The sequence below is a fragment of the Sceloporus occidentalis genome, unplaced genomic scaffold, assembly GCF_023333645.1.
Source record: "Sceloporus occidentalis isolate IW3139 unplaced genomic scaffold, rSceOcc1.0.p SCAF_10, whole genome shotgun sequence".
Classification (NCBI taxonomy): Eukaryota; Metazoa; Chordata; class Lepidosauria; order Squamata; family Phrynosomatidae; genus Sceloporus; species Sceloporus occidentalis.
The window spans coordinates 8,825,571-8,847,230 of NW_028316990.1; the positions used below are offsets into that span (position 1 = coordinate 8,825,571).

A 21,660-nucleotide genomic window follows, 5' to 3' on the forward strand; every position below is an offset into this window, starting at 1 on the left:
CAATACAGCATGGTGTAGAGTTTGATCATCCGACTATGACTTTGGAGACCAGGGTTTAAATCCTGGTTCAACCATGAAACCCAGTGGGTGACCCAGGGCAAGTCACACTCTCTCAGCCTCAGAGGTTGGCCATTGCAAAAACCCCTTTGAAGAAACTTGCCAAGGAAACCCAATCATAGCTTCCACCTTAGAGTCGCCATAAGTCAGAAACAACTGGAAAGCACACAACAACAATTACAGTCACCCCTCCAAGTCTGCAGACTTGAAATGCGCGGACTTGGAAATCTGCAGAGGGGTGACCACTACTAATCTTAAGGGGGGGGGGTGTCCATGGCATGTGCCCCTCATGCACGCATCCCACTCAAGCCTATGGCTTGAATATGCGTGAGATTTTGAACTCAAGGGGGGGCGGCGGAACAGATCCCCTGCGAGTTCAAAGGGGCAACTGTACTTTAAAAACATGATTTAAAAGAGTCTCTCATCTCCCTATCTATGGTGGCTGGGAATGGAACCTCCACCTTGAGAGGCCGCCTATCTGGAGACGTTGCAGAGTGGGGCTGTTGGCTCTTGCCTACCACTTTTGGCTCTTGCTTCCATCTCCTCCTAGCCTTCCTGCTCCAAACTAAATATGGTCCACTGACCTGGAGGCTTGAAGGGCTGAAGCTTGGAGGTCGGCCACCACATGTAAGAAGTAGTAGCTGAGGAAGATCCGACGCTGGAGGAGTAGGAAAAAGAAGCAGATGCTATCCCAGATGATGCCCGCTTCTTCCACCGGCAGCACACAGTCCTGGTTCTTGTCCAGAGCCTTGGCTGGCAAAGAAGAGGGGGGAAAAGAGGGGGACCCTCAGAAGCAAAGCATTATCTCTACCCCTCTCCAGATTATCACTCTAGGGCTTACCATTTGTCCATCGTTCCTGGATCGTTGGGGAAGTGCGTGTGTATGAACACCTGGAGTGCTTCTTTAGCGTCATGGAATCGTCAGCTACCTCTAGCATCCCTCTAGCGTCATGGAATCATTCAGGGATAGTGACTTTCCTCTTAACGGAAACTTTGCATTAAGAGAAAAGTCACTCTCCTTGATCGATTCCATGAAGCTGAGGAAGCGTACCAGGAGTTCATATACGTGCGCCTCCCCAACGATCCAGGGACGATTGGCAGATGGTAAGCTCTAGTGTGATAATCTTCTACAAAGACACACACAACTTTACACCTGCCTAGCTGATCTTGGAAGCTAAGCAAGGTCAGCCCTGGTTAACTGCCTTTGCAATTAACCAAAGGACCCATCCAAGAGCCTAAAGCAGAAGGGAAAAAAAGTGGAAGGACCCAGGAAGACAGGTTTGGACCCCATCTTTGCTAGGACCACTTTGCTATAGCCACGATCGCCCACCGATACTCACGGTCGTAATAGCCCTTGACGGTGCAGGCCAGGCTGAAGAGCTGGATCACCCAGCAAAAGTTGTTCTGCATTTGTTGGACGAAGACACAGGACAGGAGCTGGCAAAGAAGACATTGGGGGAAAGGAGCCATCACATATGAGAGGAATGGAATATTAAAAAGATGGGGTGCATTCCAAGCTAACAATTGGAACGGTGGGTCTGCTCTGGCTTTTAATCCAGACTTGAAAGGAATCTGTCTTTAACAGACTGAACGCGTGTATTTTAAGCATTTTAATCTTTTTAAACTTGATTTTAGCACTAAATTTGTTTGAATTATTGTAGCAATTTAATTCTATTTTAATATAATATTTTTGTATGTTTTTAACTGGACGGTGGTTTTTTAATGTTGTAAGCCTCCCTGAGTCCCAGCCTTTGGAGAAAGGTGGGATATAAATAAATATAATAAATAAATTTCATTGCAAGCTTTAAAGGAGCTATCCAAGGAGCTATCCAAAATAAAATGTTTCATAGAGATTCTGGGAATAATCACAAATAGGCTCTGCACCCAGACGATGACTTCCAAGTTCAGACAAAAACCCAAAGTGGACTCCCCACAAAGACAAAAGAGATACCAGCTGGCATTGTCCCTTAACCCTATCCCCCAAAGAAACAATGATCTTAGACAGTGCCTTTAAAGTTCAGACTAAAACCCAGAGTGGACTCAAAACTACAGAGATGTGTGAGAACCACGCAGCATCATCACTCTCCGTGGCAGAGCCATCTTTCCCCCGACGGATCCTACCGCGAGCAAGTTCTTGATAATGATGACCATGACGTTGTAGATGATCAGGCAGTCCCAGAACACCAGGCGCGACTGGAGGGGTCTGCGCAACATGGCCGTGCCGAAAAGCAGCAGGTAGAAGCAGGCCATCAGGTAGCCCAGGCCAAAGATGCTGATGCGGTTGGCGCCCGCGATGAAGACGATGACCAGGACGAACCAGAAGAGGTAGCGGAAGACGCACAGCTTCAGCATGTCCAGGTAAGACCTGGATGAGGAGAAGAGACCAAGAACACAAAGTGGGATGGTTGAATGTCCAGAGATGAAGGGAATGTTTTATTATTATTCACCAGTGAATTTCAGCAAGTGTTAGTAACACAACCAAGTGACATCTGCTGACGTTCCCTCTCCTACACAATTGTTAAAGAGTCAGGAACCCTCTCTGGTTTTATATCTGGCAACCATAATCAAAAGACATGAATCTGTTTAAGGGAGAATGAACAATAGCAACAATGAACACTTAAAAGAATTAAATGGTAAGAATCGAAAGAAGAGGAGAGAAGGAAAAGGGATATTTGTACTTGTATTAGATAAGCATTAGTGATTAGGTACTGCATTATAAGTAGAAAGCAGAGGCTGAAGAGCAGATTGAGTCAAAGAATAAGTTTGATCAAAGAAAGCAATAAAGGCAACTACAATACAGTCAGTACTTAAAGGAAGGAGGTTAGAATGAATTGAAAGTATGTTAGAAGGTGAGAGTATGGGAAGAAGAAAGTATGAATAGGTAAAAGATAGGTTGAAAGAAGACTAAAAGGAAAGTGGATAAATGGGTTTGGATGGTATGAAAGAGAAGGAAATTATTATTGTTATTGTTGTTGTTGTTAAGATTTATTTATAAAGCCAAACCAGGTCAATTTAATAATAATAATAACAATAACAATAATAATAATAGCAGAAATTCACTGAGCTTAAGAAACAGAGGAATAAAGGAAATCCAGCTCAAGGGTAACAGCAGAGGGAGGATCAGGAAGATCTAGCAAGGAGCCCATGTGTTGCACTCACCTGCAATTGACAAAGTTGGGCACAGGGTTTGGTTCTCCGCGCAGACCTTCCAGATGTTCCTTGTTATCCCCGGCCAGCCGTATCCATTCCTCTGTCTCTTCATTGACAAAAACCTTCCACTGCTGTGAGGCACAGAGCAGAAGCAGGAAGTCACCTGGGGGGAAGCATGCAGGGTTTAAAAAATGCATCCGGTGCATGGAAGGGCATCTGATGGCCAGTATGGTGATTCTCAGATTTAGGTGCTCCAGATGTTTTGGACTTCAACTCCAAGAATTCCCAAGCTGCCTGGGACACTCTGGGAGCTGAAGCCCAAAACAACTGGAAGACCAAAGTTTGGGAACCACCAGTCTACACGAATTAGTAGCAGTGCTTCTCTGGAGTTTCAGGGGCCAGAGCCTTGGTAGTGTAGTGGTATGCGTTCACACTATGAAGATTTCCATACTTGCCTGCATCACTGCTAAAACGTCGCTCAAAGGTGGAGGAAGCGTGAATGTCTGAACACCAGGTGCGCTTCCCCAATTGTCAGGAGATCGTTGCTCCTTCCTTTGCATCCCTAAATTGTTCCTGGGGAGTGGATTTCCTATCAACGCAAACTTTGCGTTCATTGGAAATTCGCTTCTTTTGCAATGATTCTGGGAGGCTAGAGAGAGCCACATTTCTATGACGATTGAGGAAGCGCACCTGGCATTCAGACAGCGCACTTCCTCCACCTTTGAGCGACATTTCAGGGACGTTTTAGCAGTGATGCAGGCAGATTTGGAAATCTTCTATAACTATAACCAGGTTTTGAATCCCAGCTCTGCCACGGAAACCCACTGGGTGCCCTTAGGCAAGTCACATGCAGAGGAGGGCCAGGGCAAACCCGCTCTGAAGACACTTGCCAAGAAAACCCTCCGATACAGTCGCCATAAGTTGGAAACGACTTGAAGGCACACAACAATGACAATCTGCTGCGAATGTGATGCCCCTCTGAGAATTCTGAAAAATAGCCCAGGATGTATTTCAAGGTACTCACTCATCAGGTTGATGGAATTGGGTTTCATGAAGAAGTCAGGTAAGTACATCCATTTGATGAGGACGGAGTTGATGGGGATGGCATGGCTCCACCGCCAAGGGTAGTCTAGGTGAGGAGAAAAGAGCCAAAAACACAACCGTGTGTAGTGAAGGGCGGCTTAGTTCAGTCCCTAAACTGCAGTTGAGGATGTGCCATTGAACACACATCCCTTTACTTCTTCCAGACACCCTTTTCCAGCCTTTCCCTTTAGAGATGAGTTTCCTAAACATTGGCCTTCCAGATGTTTTGGACTTCACCTCCCAGACTTCCTTCCAGTTGGCTAGGCAACTCTGGGAATTGAAGTCCCAAACATCTGGAGGACCAAAGTTTGGGGAACACTGCTTTAGGGGATGGGGAGTAGGCAATCTGATGATCACCCAATGTTTTTGGACTACAACACCTATTAACCCCAGCCTCTTTAGACAGAAAGCAGGATGTAAATAGCTTGGAAATCAACAAGTAAGATAAGCCAATTGTTTTGCTCATTTTCTAGACTGCAGTGAAAAATGGTCATCAGTCGGCATGACAGGCTCACCTGGCTTCCTGGTTAAGCATTAACCAGTTAAGCATCATGGCTTTCTGGTTAAGCATTTATGGATATTCATTCCTCCACTTACCTTGGCAGAGCTCCGGAGGAATACCGACACAGAGGAGGTACTGGAAGATGAGGAATAGAGCCAAGAAGAGGCAGTACTTGGGCCAGAGTTTGGCAATGGTGTGCCGCTGTCGCCGCGTCAAGATGACAACCAGCCAGCAGCCGTGGAAGATCACCATGAAATTCATGCGTTGGCCGATCACATTCACCGTCATCAGGAAACAGATCTGGGCAAGGAAGGGAGAAAAAGAAGGGGGAAATGTGAAGAAAGATTGTAACTTTGGTGCCAGTCCATAGACAACCCTGTGAGAGAGGAATGAGTGACACAAGACCTGGACATGACACTCGTGCTCCAAAATGGCCACATTCCATTTAACTGCAGGTTGTTAGGGAAAAAAGAAAGGTGGGGTACAGAAAGAGTTATGTGCATCCTTCTTAACCTGGTCCTAGAGCTTGGAAAAAAATATTTCTTAGGACTGCAACTTCCAGAATCCCCAGCAACAAATTTAGATGACTGAGTTGGGGTTTTTTTGTGGGGGTGGGATAGGGAGATTGCAACTCCAAGAAGTAAATATTCCAAGCTCTGCTTCCAGATGTGTTGCACTACTCCTCCCATCCTCCTTCAACAGATAACATGCCCATGTACAGTGGGTGATGGGTAATGCAGTCCAACAAGATGTTCTTCTCCCAGCCTCTGGCATGGGAAGGCTCACCAAATACATTCTCTTGATTTCCTGTAAAGTCTTTTTTTTTAAAAAAAAAAGGGGGGGAGTATGATGCAATTTTTAAAGAACAAAACTGAAAAAGAGGTTACCTCCAGCCCAAACTTGTAGAAGGCGTAGTTCACAAAGTACTTGATGCAGTACAGCAAGCCTTTATCCAAATGTGCACGACTGGCGTCTTCGAAGACCGTCTGGGTGGATGGTGGCACAAGCTGGTGTTGCTTGCGGTAGTATTCCTGGCAGCGGTAGACAATGGCTTCGAAGACCAGCAGGACCAGCACCTGGAGATGGTTCTGGACAAGTCCAAAGAGAGAACACAGGTGAGCAAAGCAGACGGAGAAGACATAAAAGAGCTGCCGAGTAAAGAAAAGCTGTGCAGATGGGTAAAACGTGGGAGAGAGACAGGGGGAAGTACCACAACGTAGCAGACAACTTACCTGGATGTAACCAAGGTTGGGGAAGCCCTTCCGGATGCCGAACCAATTGGCAGGGTCAATGGGTCCCTTGTAGAGTGTGGAATTGCCGATCTCCTCCGGCTGGAGGTTGGTGCTGTTAAGCAGAGGCTACAGAGTGAGCAGAGCAGGGATCAGAATTTAGCATTATACAGCAATGCAATAAAATACAGTGCTACCTCGGGTTACGAATTTAATTCGTTCCGCGGCGCCGTTCGTAACCCGATACATTTTGCAACCCGAAAAGGTGCTGGAAAGCCGCTGGAAAGCCGCTAGCCGCGCTTCCGATTTGAATTTTGCGCCGAAACGCGCCGAAATGATTTTCGTAACCCGAAAAATCTTTCGTTACCCGGAACAGTTTTTTTAAATCTAACTTTTTCGTACCCCGGAAATTTCGTAACGCGGTCAATTCGTATCCCGGGGTACCACTGTAGCACATTGTATGACACAATCAGAATATATCTCATCAGGCCAGGATAGCATTTCCCTTGGCCTTGCTTCATCTAGTTCAGATGCTGCTAAGCCAAAAACTTGGGGCCGCGATTGTCCTCAATCCTGGTAAACCGGATATGGATCCGGTGGGTGGGTGAGTTTATGGGATATTCTATTTTACCGAATTTTAATGTTTTTTAATACTGTTGAAAGCTGCCTTGATCTCATTGGAGAGGTGGGGTATATATAATAAAAACAATAATTATAATTATATATAATAATAATAATACTTTAGCTCAGATCAATTTGACCTTTGGTTTGCTGCAGAATTTCCTGGAAACTCTGCAGCAAACTCCAGCTATTTACATGGACCCCTGCACTTCTCACCTTGGCGCAACGTCACTGGTACTGAGAAGCCAGCCGTTGCTGCGTGTAGCCAGGCATCCCAAATTTTGCATCACACATAGCAACATGGGGTTTCTCAGTACCAGTGATGACATGGAAAGGTAAGGAGCATGTGCCAGTCATGTGTCACCACGGGGACAGGTGTGTAAGCACTTGCCCATCCTTGCGCAACCCAGGTACTGACCAGGTGAGCACCGGGGCTCAGTATGTGCTATCCTGGCCCATTTTTTCAGTCCCTGACATCTCTCAGCTGATCAAAGCAGTACCTCGCATGAATTGGCCTGGGATCAGGACCGTGGGAGTGTTACTAATGTCACCGTCAATATTATATTATTGTGAACATTATTTTCTTTTGGTCCATCTCTCCTACCTTGGTGCAGTTCCTGAGATAATCTTGTGGGTTGACGACGTTCAACTGGTAGAGCATCTTGCAGACGATGATGACGCAAACCCAGACGGTGGAGAGGCAGGAGGCCATGTGGCAGAAGCTGCTGTAAGGAATGGCAAAAGCCCAAAGGACCACCAACAGCAGGTTCAGGAGTGACACCTGGGCAAAAGGGATGAAAGCAAGATGGGACCGTTGTAACTAGAGCTGCATGCCTGTCTTCCTGCTTTTTGGCAGTCCCAGCCACATAACTAGAGCTCTGACAGGCTATGTATATTTTTCAGGCTATAGCTCCCAGAATCCTCCTGGGCACTGTAGTCCAAAAAGTCACTTAGAGCCACACACAAGACACTAGGGTCCAGCATCCTGGGAATATTAGCTGCCTTTGTCAGTTTTAAAAGTGAAGCTTCTAACCCTAACACTGCAGGGGAAAGGGTGAAAATGAGCCATGCTAAATGATAAGCCATTTAACCTAAGTAAGAACTAGGCACAACATCTGTCAAAGGAAGTATGTCTATGTTTTTTGTTGCTCAAAGTTTGTTGTACTGTATTTTTATATTTAATGTTCTATGAGAAAATTAATAAAGATATTTTTTTAAAAAAGGAAATAAAATGGTGCCATGCCTATCAAACCTCCTGTTGCACCACAGGGAACTCTCCAAGATGGTGTCATGGTTTGAGTGCTAAAGACTCTAAGAAACCAGGGTTCAAATCGGTACTCAGCCACAAAAATCCCACTACATGACATGACACTGCTGGAGTAACACTCTCTTGGCCTTAGAAGATGGCAATGGCAACCCTCCTCTGAATACACTACGAAGAACCAGCATGGTACAATTGTTTGGAAATGAGACACAGATTCTGGGAGGCCAGGATCTCCACTCTGCCATGGAAAACCCATTGGGTGACTTTGGGCAAGTTACTCTCTCTGAGCCTCAGACGAAGGCAATAGCAAACTTCCTTGGAATAAATGTTGCCAAAGATTTGAAAAGATTCTTTGGCTCGAGACAGATGGGTCAAAAGTGGCATGCCGCCACCGATACTAGGGTGTAGGAGCAAACAGCAACCGCATGCTCCAGAACCCTAGTATGTATGGACAGTACCATCTTTATGCGCCACCGTCCATACAGGGCACACATGCATCACACAAGTGCAGCACTGCGTTCACACCTCTGGGTGCCGTGCTTCTGTCATGGACGCGCGATGAGGGCATCCATGCGCCAAGGAGAACCTGTTTTTTCCGAGTTCTTTTTGGCCCAGAGGGACACAGCGCAGTTTGGCTGCTGCGGCATCCCTTTGGAGGAAAACTGGATGCCTAGACCTCGGACCTTCGGGGAGGTATGTACCAGGCCCTAGTGCTCTTCCTTGGTCTCTTTCCCTCTTTCTCCTCTGCCTGGCCTCACCTCCTGCAAAGCCACCCAGATGATGTACAGGGCCACCAGCTTCAGGACGTGCAGCTCCAAGAGACGCAGCACGAAGACACGGAGGTGACCAAGGATGTCTGAAAACTTCCGCCCCAACACCATCAAGCGTTCCAGGACCAGGCCCCATTTGCTGGGCACACTCTCTGCAGTAAGGGAAAAAATAAATGGCTTAGAGAGTTTGGTTTCTCCAAGTCTGGAGAAGACTGAGAATTGACAGGATGATATACTAAAAAAGCCTGCTTGTAACACGTTCTGGATAGATATAGTTGGTTGCCTCCTGTGAGACCGATTCTTCCTGGCAAGAGGACCTCTGCCTTACCTCCAGACCCAGCCTCAGCTTCATCTTCATGGTCTGCATGGTCTTCAGCCTCTCCATCCTCAGCTTGCAGCAGCACCCGGCTCCCACTCATCTCTTCATCCCTAAGAGTAAGTAGAAGGGCAACCTGAATTTTTCAGGTGTGTATCATCACTCTCTGGGGATGCTGGGAGCTAGACACACTGAATCCCTTTTGGACCTCTGCTTTTGCAAGTCCGCCACCTTCCAGATAGCTTGGACTCCAACTCTCATCATCCTCATCCAACATGATTTCACACTGTACCGGATGTTATTGCCTGGAATTGTGGACCCTCAATTATTCAAATGCCATCCCAGAATCTAGGAATCAGGGAGGCATCATTGGATATAATGCGGCATGTTCCAAGCAGCATCACTTTTTGTAATTGTTATGTATTCAATTGTTTTTGTAATTGAGATTGTGTAATCTCATTTTAACTTTTGTATCTTGTGAATGAACAATGTGCTTTTTAATTTGCTATAAGATACTTTAAACCCCAAACTGGGAAAAAGGCGGGATAGAAATAAATATCATCATCATCATCATCATCATCATCATCATCATCATCATCATCATCATCATCATATTTTCCTTCTCTTTGTCTCCATTTCTGCTATCCCCATCATTATCATGACTATTATCAACTTTATGTATATTCCCAAACCCAGACTTATAAATTAAATCAAGTCCCACGTAGGATTTGAAAGATGGGAATGTGGAACCTACCCCATTGCACGTGGGCCATGCCGTCCCGGTGCAAGGACATGCTCCAGATCTGTGATGTGCATGAAGGGGCGGTGGAAGTAATGCAGTTGCAGGATACAGGCCAGGAGGAAGAAGCCTGGGATGAAGATGCTGGAGAAGAGCTCTGAGACGCTGAATTGCTCCAGACCCAGGTCACCCAACCTGGATGCAGGGGGAGAGGGGACAAAAAGGAAAATGTCAAAGGAGATGAGTGGGAGAGTTAAAGACATTTGCTAAACCAGTGAACAGAGGTACCCAAATGTTCAAGGTAGTGGTGTAAGTCTCCTATTATGCTAGTGTTTGGGGGCTTACTGTTTATACTCATGTATAAGTCTAGAAATTTTAGTCATAAAATTGACCCCAAAAAACTGAGTCAACTTATCCACATGGGTCAATGCAAGTACTGTACTTTAACTCTTATAAAATGGGAACTATCCCTTGGTGAAAAGCAAAAATATAATCTGCCCTTAAAGCACTGCTCTCTCATCCATCCATCCTTTTGTTGGAGCACAAACAGTTGTGCCTGCTGGAATTTTGTTACGCTCTTTGGCATCATTTTCCTTTGCTTCATCCTATAGATCCTTTGTCACATGCCTCTAAATTTTACCCTCGACTTATGCATGGGTCATATCAAAATCTATCATTTTAGCCCCAAAACCTGACCTGGACTTATACATGAGGTCGACTTATAGTCAAGTATATATGGTATATCACATATATCGCTGTGCTGCCGGGGATACAAAGGGGTTCATAAGCACTCACTGCTCATTCGTCAGTCCGGTGAAGTTCCTCCAGTACATGGGGAAGTCCTCAAACTGGAAGGTGTAAACAGCAATGAGCACCAACATGGTGTAGGCTACCACTAGCCACCAGAAGGCCTTCAAGAGTTTCCTCCAGAGACTATAATACACCTGTAGAGGAAGGTGAAGAGCATAGAAAGGTTAGGGTTAGGAAAAGTAGACTGGGTCACAGCACACATTTGAGAACATCTCACCCTCCACCAGTTTAGCCTATCCCTCCAACTCCATACTTTGAAATTAGACTGTGTTCCTTTGGAGGAGTAGCCTAAATACTGTGTAGAGATTGTGTCTGATCGCAGAAGCTAAACAAGGTGAGGCCTGGTTAGTACTTGGATGGGAGACTGCCAAGGAAGAGCAGGTGCTGCAGACTGTACTGCAGAGGAAGGAACTGGCAAAACCACCTCTGAGTATTCCTTGCCTAAGAAAAGCTTCTGAAATTCATGAGGATGTCCTAACTTTTTAGCAGTATAGATTGGGTCTCCCTTACCCAGAATTACAAAATCCAAACCATGTCTGATCCCAAGCATTTCAGGCAAGGGAGACTCAATCTGTACTTTGACTTGTAAGCCATCTTGAATCTCATATCAGGAGAAAGACAGAAGAGAAATTAAAATTAATAAATGCCAAGGAAACCCAGAGTGCCAGCCTGGGACTTCACAAGGACCAGATCTGACCGCAGGAGTTGAGGTTCCTCAGTCCGGTTCTTCAGCTCTCATGCCAACCCTTTCCAGCTCTATTTTGTCTGTGCCTTGAACTCGCCTCTCGCTGCTCTTTGCTCTGTTTGCACCCATCTATCACAGTCTTGCGTTCTCACCTGGAAGAGGGTGAGGCTCAGCAAGAAGAGGAACATGTAGACGATCTTGTAGACCACCAAGCGGCCGGCAAAGGTGACCACAATGAACATGCCAGCGCAAACCAAGATCCAGAACTTTGCATAGAAGCCCATCACATACGCCCCCAGGATCTTCAGCACGTCCCGCTTGTGTCCAGGACCTAAGAGGAAGAAGGGAGGAACATTGACTCAGCATCTAGGATGCTCTGACAGAAATGATGGTTACTCACATCCTCACCCCGCATGGCTGCGCACCAAACCACGGAAGACCAGTTAGACAAAACTGGGGGCTGTTGCAAAGAAAACATCCACATCTAACTAGCAAGGATTGTATGCAAAGGGATTCTTGTGGCATCATGAGACTGAGCAAAAGAAGCTGGTAGCATAAGCTTTCTTAGTCTTGGTCCACTTCCTTGCATGTATCTGAAGAAGTACAAAAGGTTATGCTACAACTTCTTTCACTCAGTTAGTCTCAAAGGTGTTACAAGATCCTTTTGCATACTGATTTTTCCAGACCAACGTGGCTATGTCTCTGAATTCTAGCAAAGGTCATGTGCAGAAATATGAACTTTTTACAAGCCCATATGTGGGATGGCAGAAATAAAATCACAGCTAATGAGATTACTGGAACAAAATGGATCCCCATTGGATCACTCAACTGCAAGATGATCAGCTAACAGTCATCTAGGGGAGGTTTCATGGAAAGGAAGGAACACGATTCATTTCTCAAGAGCCAAACAAAGCTCAAGGCAGAGCTGAGAAGTTACTTTGCTGGAGAATCATTCCTCAGTGAGTGTGGTCAGACTGTGGCCTTGTTAGTTGGGGGATTCTGAGAGCTGGAGTCAAAAAAGTAACTTTCCCAGATGTTCAAACCATAGGTCTTGGGGTCCCAGTTCTCACCTGAGTCCGCAACGGTCACCTCCATCAATGGAGGGGCCTTCTTCTTCAGCAGCTTCTCCTTCACAAATTGCCGCACCAGGAGCCAGAAGGTCAAGGTGTAAAGCAGCTGCAAGAAAACATAATAATGATAATAATAATAGCAAAGATGGAGGGACAAGTGTATTGGGGAAAAGGCAGAAAGAAAAGAGGATGGACAGATATAGACGCAGAAGGAGGATGCAGTGACCCTATGGTCAACTTACCTTGGCCCCCAAATACAGGCAGGGATACGGGGGTCGCACCAACCCCAGCTGTTCCAGGGGCATGAAGCCCACCCGGGTGGGCAACTCTGGCTCCAAGTCCATGCCCCAAACGTATTGCAGGCTGCAGAGGGCGACGCCATAGAGAAGGATGAAGGGCGAGCAGAGCATGGCAAAGTGGTGCCTGTTCCTCACGATCCAAATGAGGCAGGCCCAGAGCAACAGGACGAAGGTCAGCCAGCTGTGGTAGGTGATGCTCCACACCTGAAAGGCACACCACAAGGAGGGATTGGCACCAGACGCTGCATTTACACCAGCGCACATAGCACCATATATGGCTTCTACACTTTCATATGTCTTCAGTGCGCAGCAACAAAAGCGCTGGCATTAGCATGATGACATTAAAAGATCAAAGAACTTGAACACAGTCAAGCCTCCCTTATCTAGAACTTAAAAATCCGAATTACTCCAAAAACCAAAGCTTTGTTCATCAGTGGCTGAGATAGTGACACCTTTGCCTTCCGATGGTTCAATGTACACAGTCTCTTGTTTCGTGCACAACATTATTAAAAGCATTTAAATGTTATGAAACCCTTGAGCCAGTCTGCAGTTATTACTTGTCTCTTTTGAGTCAAGCAGGAGAAAACCAACAATTGAGAATGCACTTGATACTGAAGGAAAATTGGTTACTGGTATTTATTTTCGTCTTTCTTTTAATGGTTGTCTACATTTATCATTATAATAGTAAATGGAGAGAGATACTTCACGAATAGAATGAAATTCATAAATTCATTCATAAATTTGAATGAAATTTCATTCAAATGTTTATGACGTTTATAAATTACTATGTAGTAGTGAATCATTACAATCCAAATGTTATCAGATAAAAATGTAATGTCTTATACAGTTTGAAACTTTATCTGTATACAAAAGAAGTCTCAATGAAAGTAGGAAAAATTATTGGAAACCCTGTACAAAATTAACTTTTTGCTATGTATATATGAAACATACCCAGTAAATTAATTTTGTATTTAGGCTTGGGTCCAAGAGATCGCATTATGTACCTATATGTAAATACAGGTATTCCAAAATAAAAATGTTAAAAATCCAAAACATTTCTGGCCGCAAAGATTTCAGATAAGGGAAACTCAACCTTAATGTCAACACTTTAATGTGAAACTACTGGATGGCGTGGCTGCGTGCCTTCAAGTAATTTAAAATTTATGGCAACCCAAGGCCAGTGCATGATGGGATTTTACCCTCCTTATATCCCAGCATGTTTTCTCATCTCTTACCATCATGGCAATGAGGGCGCAGACGTAACTCTGGTTCATGATAACATGGCTGAGCGAATGCAGCAGATGTAGCTTCTCCTTCCGGTGCTTCTGTTTCTTTCTGGCTACAGACAGAATAGGAAAGATTTTCAGGACCCAGGACACTCACTGCAGCAAAAATGGCTGGATTGGGCAGTGGTTAGGGCAGGGCTAGGGGAAGTGTCCCTTTGCTGTCATGTGCCTTCAAGTCATTTCTGCTTATGGTGACCCTATGGCTCATGGCACTTTCTTTTTTGGCCACAATGACCCTCCAAATCCCTGCCAGTATAAGCTGCCTTTATATTGAGTTCGACCCTTGTTCCATCCAGTCTAGTCTGATTTTGGAAGCGATGCAGGGGTAGGGACGGTTAGCCCTCGGGCGGAAAACCGCAAGGAGGGAATAGCCGACATTTCCAAGCAGAGCTAGAGAAGACTCTTGGAAAGCAACACTGAGATGGATGGACCAATGGCCTGACCCAGCGTCATGTCTTTACCCGGCGGCTCAGATTCCTGAAGCACATGGACTGTGCAGTTCTCGGCCTCGGCACCAGAAGCCTCCGTTTCGCAAATCAACATGGGCTGAAAGAAAATAAAATGGAAATGAAAAACAAGTCAAGGGAGGAGGCAAAGTGATACCTGCAGAAGCAGCAAATGAAATCTCAAAAACTCAGCAGGTACATTCCTACGTAGTCTAAATGCTGTGGGTACTACATGCGGGGAGTGATATTTTGGGACTGTACTACAACAAACTTCCTTGGAGGTCTTTAAACAGAGGCTGGATAGCCTTCTGTCAGGAATGCTTTGATTGAGAATTCCTGCATAGCAAGGAGTTGGACTGGATGGCCCTTGAAGTCTCTTCCAACGCTACGATTCTATGATTCTAACTTAGGCTGTTAGAGCAGATGGGGGTCGTATTTGAACGCTCCATTAGGTTTCAAAAAGCCTTCCGTGCATCTAAAAAAAAGACTACCTCCTCTATCTGTAAGGAACTTGTTCATGTGAATGCTGGCATCCTCATCCACGCCAGGACACCTCAAGCCCCTCTCCATCCCTCTACCTGGCCCAATAATAATAATAATAATAATAATAATAATAATAATAATAATAATTATTATTATTATTATTATTATTATTTCTACCCGCCTCTCCAACAAGATTAGGGCAGCTTACATCAATAAAATCCATACAATACAATAGAACAAAATCCCACAATCCCCCTCCCTCCTTAACCCAAATCAACAACAATAAGTATAAACATAACTATAATAAAATACAATTAAGATCATTAAAATGAGTACTAAGACAAGAAATAGGACAGTCAATGGGACAGTCCATAGGATTAGCCTCTTCTTTCCTACCTTCTGACCTGGATTGCAAGCAGGAGGCTTAGCAACCAAAGCAAAAGGGGGGAAATCCCATGTCTGCCACCATGATCCATCCATAGGGCAAAGCCTCTCACCTTTGCATCTTCGGCCATGCCATCTCGCTCCAGGGACCAGTTCTCCAGCTCCAGCAGTTCAGATGTGGAGCTTTCAGTGTCTCTTCGCTTTAAGAATAAAACAAAATAAAATATTGGGGTTATTGGGAAGAAACCTGTTGCCAAAACTGTGATTTTGCAAATCAAAGTGGGGAGTATTGGGGGACCATAAACTCATTTCCCCCATCCCAAAACCGAAGAGTTCTTCCAGCCAGTTTCCCTGTTAACACACTGGAAAATCAGCAGCAAAATTAGAAGGGAATATATGAGACCAGCTTCCCTCCTGAGGGGCATTCTCCAGATCATCTCTAGGAAATGCAACCATTGGACATTGTGTCAAGGCAATATGGGTGTCGCAGTCCATCACATCTGGAGGGGATGCAGCTGGAGAAGGCTGCCCTGTTCATGCGGCTCTCACAGGGACAGCTATCAAAAGTAACTTTTAAAAGTAACTGTCATGTCTAGAGGTTGTTGCTTGTTGTTAGCTGCCCATGAGTCGATCTTAACTCATGGGGACATCTCCAAGACTGTCTTCTAATGATCTGCTTAGGTCCTTCAAACTCATGCCCATAATCCCACATCCAACCACAGTCCAACCATCAGAAGACCTATGAAAAACCATGGGATTTATCTGGATCCAACCAGATAACCATAAGTTAATAACTAACCATCAACTGCCTCTTTGTAGCACCCCAAAAATCTGCCACCTGAGGCCATGGCCTCACTCTATCCAATGGGAGGACCAGCAAGGCTCACCTGTGCATAGGTGTGGGACCGGCGGAGCTTCACCAGAGTAGCCAAAACATAATAGAGAAGCAGCAATATCCCGGGGTTCACATAGACAGGCCAAGGGAGGCTGAGGTTGAGGAGAAGCGCATTGGGCTTGCTGCACCCCACATGCAGGATGATGGGTTTCATACCAAACAACCTAGAAGGCAAGGGTTATGTTTATCTCCATTTCACCATCCATCAGCTCTCCTGACTCAAGTTTTGGACTCTCACCGATTCATTTACGTTTCATATACTTCTTATACACCTAAGCTGGAGGTAATTTTTATTCAACATTTTTAATAATTTTGCACATGAAACAAGTTTGTGTACACTGAACCATCTGGAAGCAAAGGTGTCACTATCTCAAGACACCTGTGAACAACTTTTCAGATTTTGGAGCATTTTGGATAAAGGATACTCAGCTTGTGGCATACCAACTTCCTGTGCAAATTTATGGGAAGATCTGGTGCATTAACAAGCAATTCTTATATATAACTTTCTTGCAGGAAGAGCACTGAGAATACAGTGGGCCCTCCACATTTGCTGGGGCAAAGAGCATGGGATCCCTGTGAAAGTGGAATAATAATAATAATAATAATAATAATAATAATAATAATAGGAGAAGAAGTAGGAGGAGGAGCTTTTTTTACTAGAGAGTACCTTTCTGGGAATCTCTAAGTCCTCCAGCAGAACTTATGGTCAGCATCTGTCAGAAGTTGATCATAGAAATATGCTGGAAGACCTATAAGTGCCTAGAGAAGCGTTTTGTCTAATAATCTCTAGGTCATCCAACTCACCTCTATGGTCAGCTTCTAGCAAAGTTAAGTTGGAGGACCTAGAGATTCCTAAAGAGAACAAATCTACAAATCTCTATCAAATCTACAAATAAACAAATTCAAAAGTCAAAGCCGCAAAGTGGAAGGCTGACTGTATAAGCTTCAAATGGAAAGGCATTGTTGTTGCTTTATTTTCTTATTGTGTAGATCAGAAAGGTCTTTTTATTGCTTTTCTGATAATGTTCTTTCTCTCTCTGTGTGTAATTATAATAAATGTAGTTTTACAAAAAATAAGAGGAGGGATGGGAAACTTGTTAGCGAAAGGACTTTCCCATGGGAACGCTTACAAAGTTCACAGAAAAGAGAGCGCACCTGTCAGTCATCTTGCCGATAGACATAAGGAAGGGCCAGGGAGGTTCAAAGTGACCAAGAGGAACTCTTTGATCCCCACCTACTATGCAAAGAAAAAAGTTTATTTTCTGTTTGCATAGGTGCCCAGCTTAGAGCCATTCTCCATCAGATGGAGTCAAGCCCTGAGAATTGTCCACTCCGAGGTCAAGAAGAATCGTGGCTCGGAAGAGTTGTTATTTGGACAATTCCCAGCATCTCCCATTGGCTGGGGGAGTCTGAAAAATTACATCTTCTGAGTTTTGGGAAGAATTGTGTCTGGGAAGGAGAAACTGACTGATTTGAGACCCTAAACGCAGGGAAAAAATAGTAAAAAATATTCTTAAAACGGTCAAAAAGGTGCATCTATCTAGAGTAGTGAAAAACCCAGATAGGAAGAATCCTGGGCGGCTGAGAATTTTCAGTTTCGGACTTGTTCTACACAAAATTTGCACATGGTTGTACAGTGTTAAATATAAAAAAAAGGATTTTTCCGCACAGAACTCCCAAGTGCAAAGTTTGTGCAGAGTAAGGGGCTCAACAGACTGTCCCTTTGGAGCAGCCTGCAGCCAGCTCTTTCCTCACCGGATTGGGGCTGCGGCAATTACACGCCACGGCCACAATCTGGCCTTTCTGTAGTGCAAAAAGAAGCCACAAAAAGTGGCTCTTTTTTGCGCCGTGAAGAGGGCGCCCTAGCCGTGGTGGTGGCAGCTTTTCAGCACTTCTTTGGCACAATGCATTTAAATGCTGCACCAACAGAGCGCCGTGACACCCCCACCAAATGGGCAGGCACACAATGTGACATCGGCATGGGGGTGGCCAGTGTGCATATGCCACACATACACCGTCGCCATATAACACCAGTCTGTAGAGCCTCTAAGTCCCAAACTCTGAATAGTCTTCAAAAACGCTACAGTTTACAAAGACTTTCTCACAGCGGGAAGAAAATTGCTACAAGATCTCATTGTTTCCTTTGAGAAGCAAAGACTTAAATCCTGGGATATAACATATATTCCACCAGCCCACAGCCATGATGACCAGTCCCTGCTTACCGTGCCCAGATGCCAGCAGATGGAAAGACTTTCTGCATGAAAGGGGTTTGGTAGCCATAGAGGCAAATGAGGTGGCCCCCAGCAAAGACGTCGATCATGATGCACAAGGTGTTGAAGGCCAGGTGGCTGACAGGGAAATGGCATGCCCACCATGTGCAAAGTCCCACAAAGAGTAAGTAGTACACGCTGGAGAACGCGGAGGGCAAGGTGATCCCTAGAACAGGGAAAAGGAGGTTACTCTCGGAGAAGTCTATGCAATGGCAGCACTGGTTTAAAAATGGAGAGGGTATCACTCACATTTGCCAGTCACAGGTCCAAAACACACTGTTGAAATAATCCATTCTGAGACCACTTTAAGTACCCTGGCTCAATGCTAGAAAATGCTAGGAACTGTAGTTTTGTGAGACATTTAGCCTTCTCTGTCAGAGAGCTCTGGGAATCGATCCAAGGAGGAGGCGTTTTTGGAAAGATGTAACCACTGACCAGCATGGATTTGGACTCTGGAGACCAGGGTTCAATTCCCACTCAACCATGAAACCTACTGGGTGCCTTTAGGCAAGTCACATACTCTAAAGCTCAGGCAATGGCAAACCTCCTCTGAACAAATCTTGCAAAGAAAACCCCATGATGGGTTTGCCTTAGTTGGAAATGACTTGAAGGCATACAACTTTCTTTCTGCATCTCTCTTGGAACCTACCCGCCAGTGCCAACAACACAACGGCCAAGATCTTTCCCATTGCCATCAAGAGCCAATGCGCAGTCACCCGGAGCCGGGTCGATAGCCGAGCCTGCCGCCTCGGAGAGACTTCAGCAGACACATCTGTAGTTTCTTGGGGCTTGGATTGCTCCTCATCTACAGCTGCTTCTTCCTGAAGGAAAGAAGAAAATGATGAAGGATCACATCCCAGATACATGAACCTACAACGTAATTTCTTTACAACATCTCCCAAGCAAGGCACTCGCCTGATGTATTGGGACTGCAAATCCCATAACCCTAGCCAGCATCTGCAGTCCAACACATCTGGCCCAGAACCACCCAGTCAGCAGTTGTTGATATTTATATATAGTTGTAGTTTGACACATCTGGAGGGCACCACAGATGGGTGAGACTCCTTTAGACTCATAGTGGTTCTCATTTTGGTCCTCCTGATGCTTGGGACTTTAAATCCCAAAATTCCTAAGCGCTGCCATATTGGCTGGTACTTCTGGGAGTCAAAGTCCAAAAACCTCCAGGGATCCAGAGTTCGAGAACCGTTGCTCCAGAGCAGCTTTGTGTTTCTTGTTTTGAGCACAAGGTTATGACACTGGAGATCAGGGTTCGATTTCCCGCTTGGCCACAGAAACCCGCTGGGTCTCTCAACCCCAGAAAACCCATGATAGGTTCACCTTAGGGTTTCCATAAGTCAGAAATCACTTGAAGGCACACAACAACTGCAATAACAATTCACTGTACTCAATCCTGGCCCTTTGATACCACTTTCACTGCCATGGGATTTCACTGGGACTTGTAGTTTTGGAAGGTATGTTCCATAAACTACAAATCCCCAAATTCCCTAGAATGGAGCCATGGCTTTTTTTAAGTGGGGTCCCAATGCTAGAATAATGTAGCCTGGAAGAGATCTTTGGTGTCCAAAGGTTATTGGAATCCCTGACCATTGTCCAAAAACACCTGGAGGACTGAAAAGGTTGGCAATCAAAGGGCTGTAAAGCCTATGGGACAAAGGGAGAAAAGGGTTTGTCACTTTCTGGTAGGAGTTAATACCTAGTACAATGGCAAGGGCAAACATCCACTTTGGAAAGCAAAGAGGCTTCAGGAACCATGAATAATGGAGAGGCTGATCCGGGCGCTGGGAAATTAAATCCTCTGTCTTTGTGGAGCCTGGCCAGGGCTGTATCTACCCAGTGCTTTGAAAGAACAAAAACTGGAAATGCACTACATGCTGAATTTTCGAGCCTGAATGACGGCATGCAAAGTCATCCAATCTGGATCCCTTTGATTATTTTGCAAAAGTTTGTTTCGCAGCTTTGGAAAGATTAACTTGAAGGGACAAAGGCCACAGAGAGCCACAGCTGAGCTTTGGAGTAAGACTTTGGAGATTAGGGTTCGAGTTTCCGCTCAGCCACTGAAACCCACTGGGCAACCTAGGGCAAGTCACACTCACTCAGCCTCGGAGGAAGCCAATGGCAAAGAAAATCCCATGATGGGTTGGTTTTAGGGTCGCCACAAATTGGAATGACAAGAACAAAGCACATCCCAGAAACTCATGCTCTACCCTCTAGTTACCAAAAAAGCTGCACAAACTCTTCACTTTATCCTATAAGACTGCACATCGGAGCATGGTTTCTGTGGACTACACATCCCAAAATGTCTCATCTTAACAAGGCCTTGAGGGGGATTCTGGGATTCAGAATCCAACAAAGCATCACCAGGAGCTGGCCCACCCACAGCCATGCATAAACCTTGAAGGTCTAGGAACGTGGGGGTTTTTGCCATTGTTATATACCTTCAAGTCGACTTTGATTTATGGCAACCCTCTCCTGGAATTTTCTTAGCAAGATCTTCAGAGGATGTTTGCCACTGTGTCACTCTGAGGCTGAGAGAATGTGACTTGTCCAAAGTCACCCAAGTGGGTTTCATTGCTAAGCGGAGAATCAAACCCTGGTCTTCAGAGCTCCAGTCCAATGCTCAAGCCACTATGCCATGCTGGCATAATAATAGTTATATGCCTTCAAGTCATTTCTGACTTATGGCAACTCTAAGGCAACTTTCTCTTGTATTTGCAAAAATTTGGAAGTTTCTAATCATGAAGAGTATATTTATTTTTATTTTCAATATTTCCTGAATGGTTACAAGGCCAGAGAGAGCCAGAAAGGAAAGAAGAGAAGAAATCCAAACAGCTGAAGAGGAGCAGAGACCTTGGAATTCAATCCCCCTGTCCATCTTTTCCAGGGCAACAGTGCCAGGGAAAATAAATATATCTTCTCCCAGGGATCGCTTTCACTCTCTCCATCGCAGGGCTTTCTTGGCAAGATTTGTTCAGAGGGGGTTTGCCTTTGCCTTCCTCTGAGGCTGAGAGAGTGTGGCACCAAGTGGGTTTCAATGAGCAAGCAGGGATTCGAACCCTAATCTCCAGAGTCCCATGCTCAAACCACTATATCCCACTGTCTCTTTTTTCTTATTTTTTAAAAATAAAAACTCATTATTTCCACATTTATATGCCAACAGAAACACGAGATGCAGATTATCCCAAAGAGAGCTAAATTCTCCTTGCACCCCAAACTTGAGGGCAAGCTATTTGTATGAACTACAATGCCCAGTATCCTCTCCTAGATAGCTAAGCTGGTTAAA

General features: G+C 45.1%; 1 protein-coding gene across 5 annotated transcripts in view; it reads right to left on the reverse strand.

Moving 5' to 3' along the window:
• The window catches only part of LOC149305809 (piezo-type mechanosensitive ion channel component 1-like), a 95,298-nt gene that overhangs the window by 24,549 nt on the left and 49,089 nt on the right, over positions 1 to 21,660 (reverse strand). For all 5 annotated transcript variants that reach the window (XR_016282450.1, XM_089539722.1, XM_089539721.1 and 2 more), the window contains exons 6-27: positions 19,009 to 19,180; positions 18,312 to 18,525; positions 16,082 to 16,253; positions 15,308 to 15,394; positions 14,343 to 14,427; positions 13,831 to 13,934; positions 12,539 to 12,799; positions 12,297 to 12,402; positions 11,379 to 11,557; positions 10,527 to 10,675; positions 9,747 to 9,926; positions 9,005 to 9,105; positions 8,665 to 8,828; positions 7,247 to 7,423; positions 6,025 to 6,150; positions 5,680 to 5,880; positions 4,888 to 5,092; positions 4,232 to 4,336; positions 3,217 to 3,370; positions 2,179 to 2,422; positions 1,398 to 1,494; positions 642 to 810 (exon numbers count right to left, since the gene is read on the reverse strand). Coding sequence is in view for 4 of the 5 variants with exons in the window: in XM_089539722.1 (XP_089395848.1) it covers positions 642 to 810; positions 1,398 to 1,494; positions 2,179 to 2,422; positions 3,217 to 3,370; positions 4,232 to 4,336; positions 4,888 to 5,092; positions 5,680 to 5,880; positions 6,025 to 6,150; positions 7,247 to 7,423; positions 8,665 to 8,828; positions 9,005 to 9,105; positions 9,747 to 9,926; positions 10,527 to 10,675; positions 11,379 to 11,557; positions 12,297 to 12,402; positions 12,539 to 12,799; positions 13,831 to 13,934; positions 14,343 to 14,427; positions 15,308 to 15,394; positions 16,082 to 16,253; positions 18,312 to 18,525; positions 19,009 to 19,180 (3,452 nt within the window). In the remaining variant the exon portion in view is untranslated. The remainder of the gene's footprint in view (positions 1 to 641; positions 811 to 1,397; positions 1,495 to 2,178; positions 2,423 to 3,216; positions 3,371 to 4,231; positions 4,337 to 4,887; positions 5,093 to 5,679; positions 5,881 to 6,024; positions 6,151 to 7,246; positions 7,424 to 8,664; positions 8,829 to 9,004; positions 9,106 to 9,746; positions 9,927 to 10,526; positions 10,676 to 11,378; positions 11,558 to 12,296; positions 12,403 to 12,538; positions 12,800 to 13,830; positions 13,935 to 14,342; positions 14,428 to 15,307; positions 15,395 to 16,081; positions 16,254 to 18,311; positions 18,526 to 19,008; positions 19,181 to 21,660) is intronic.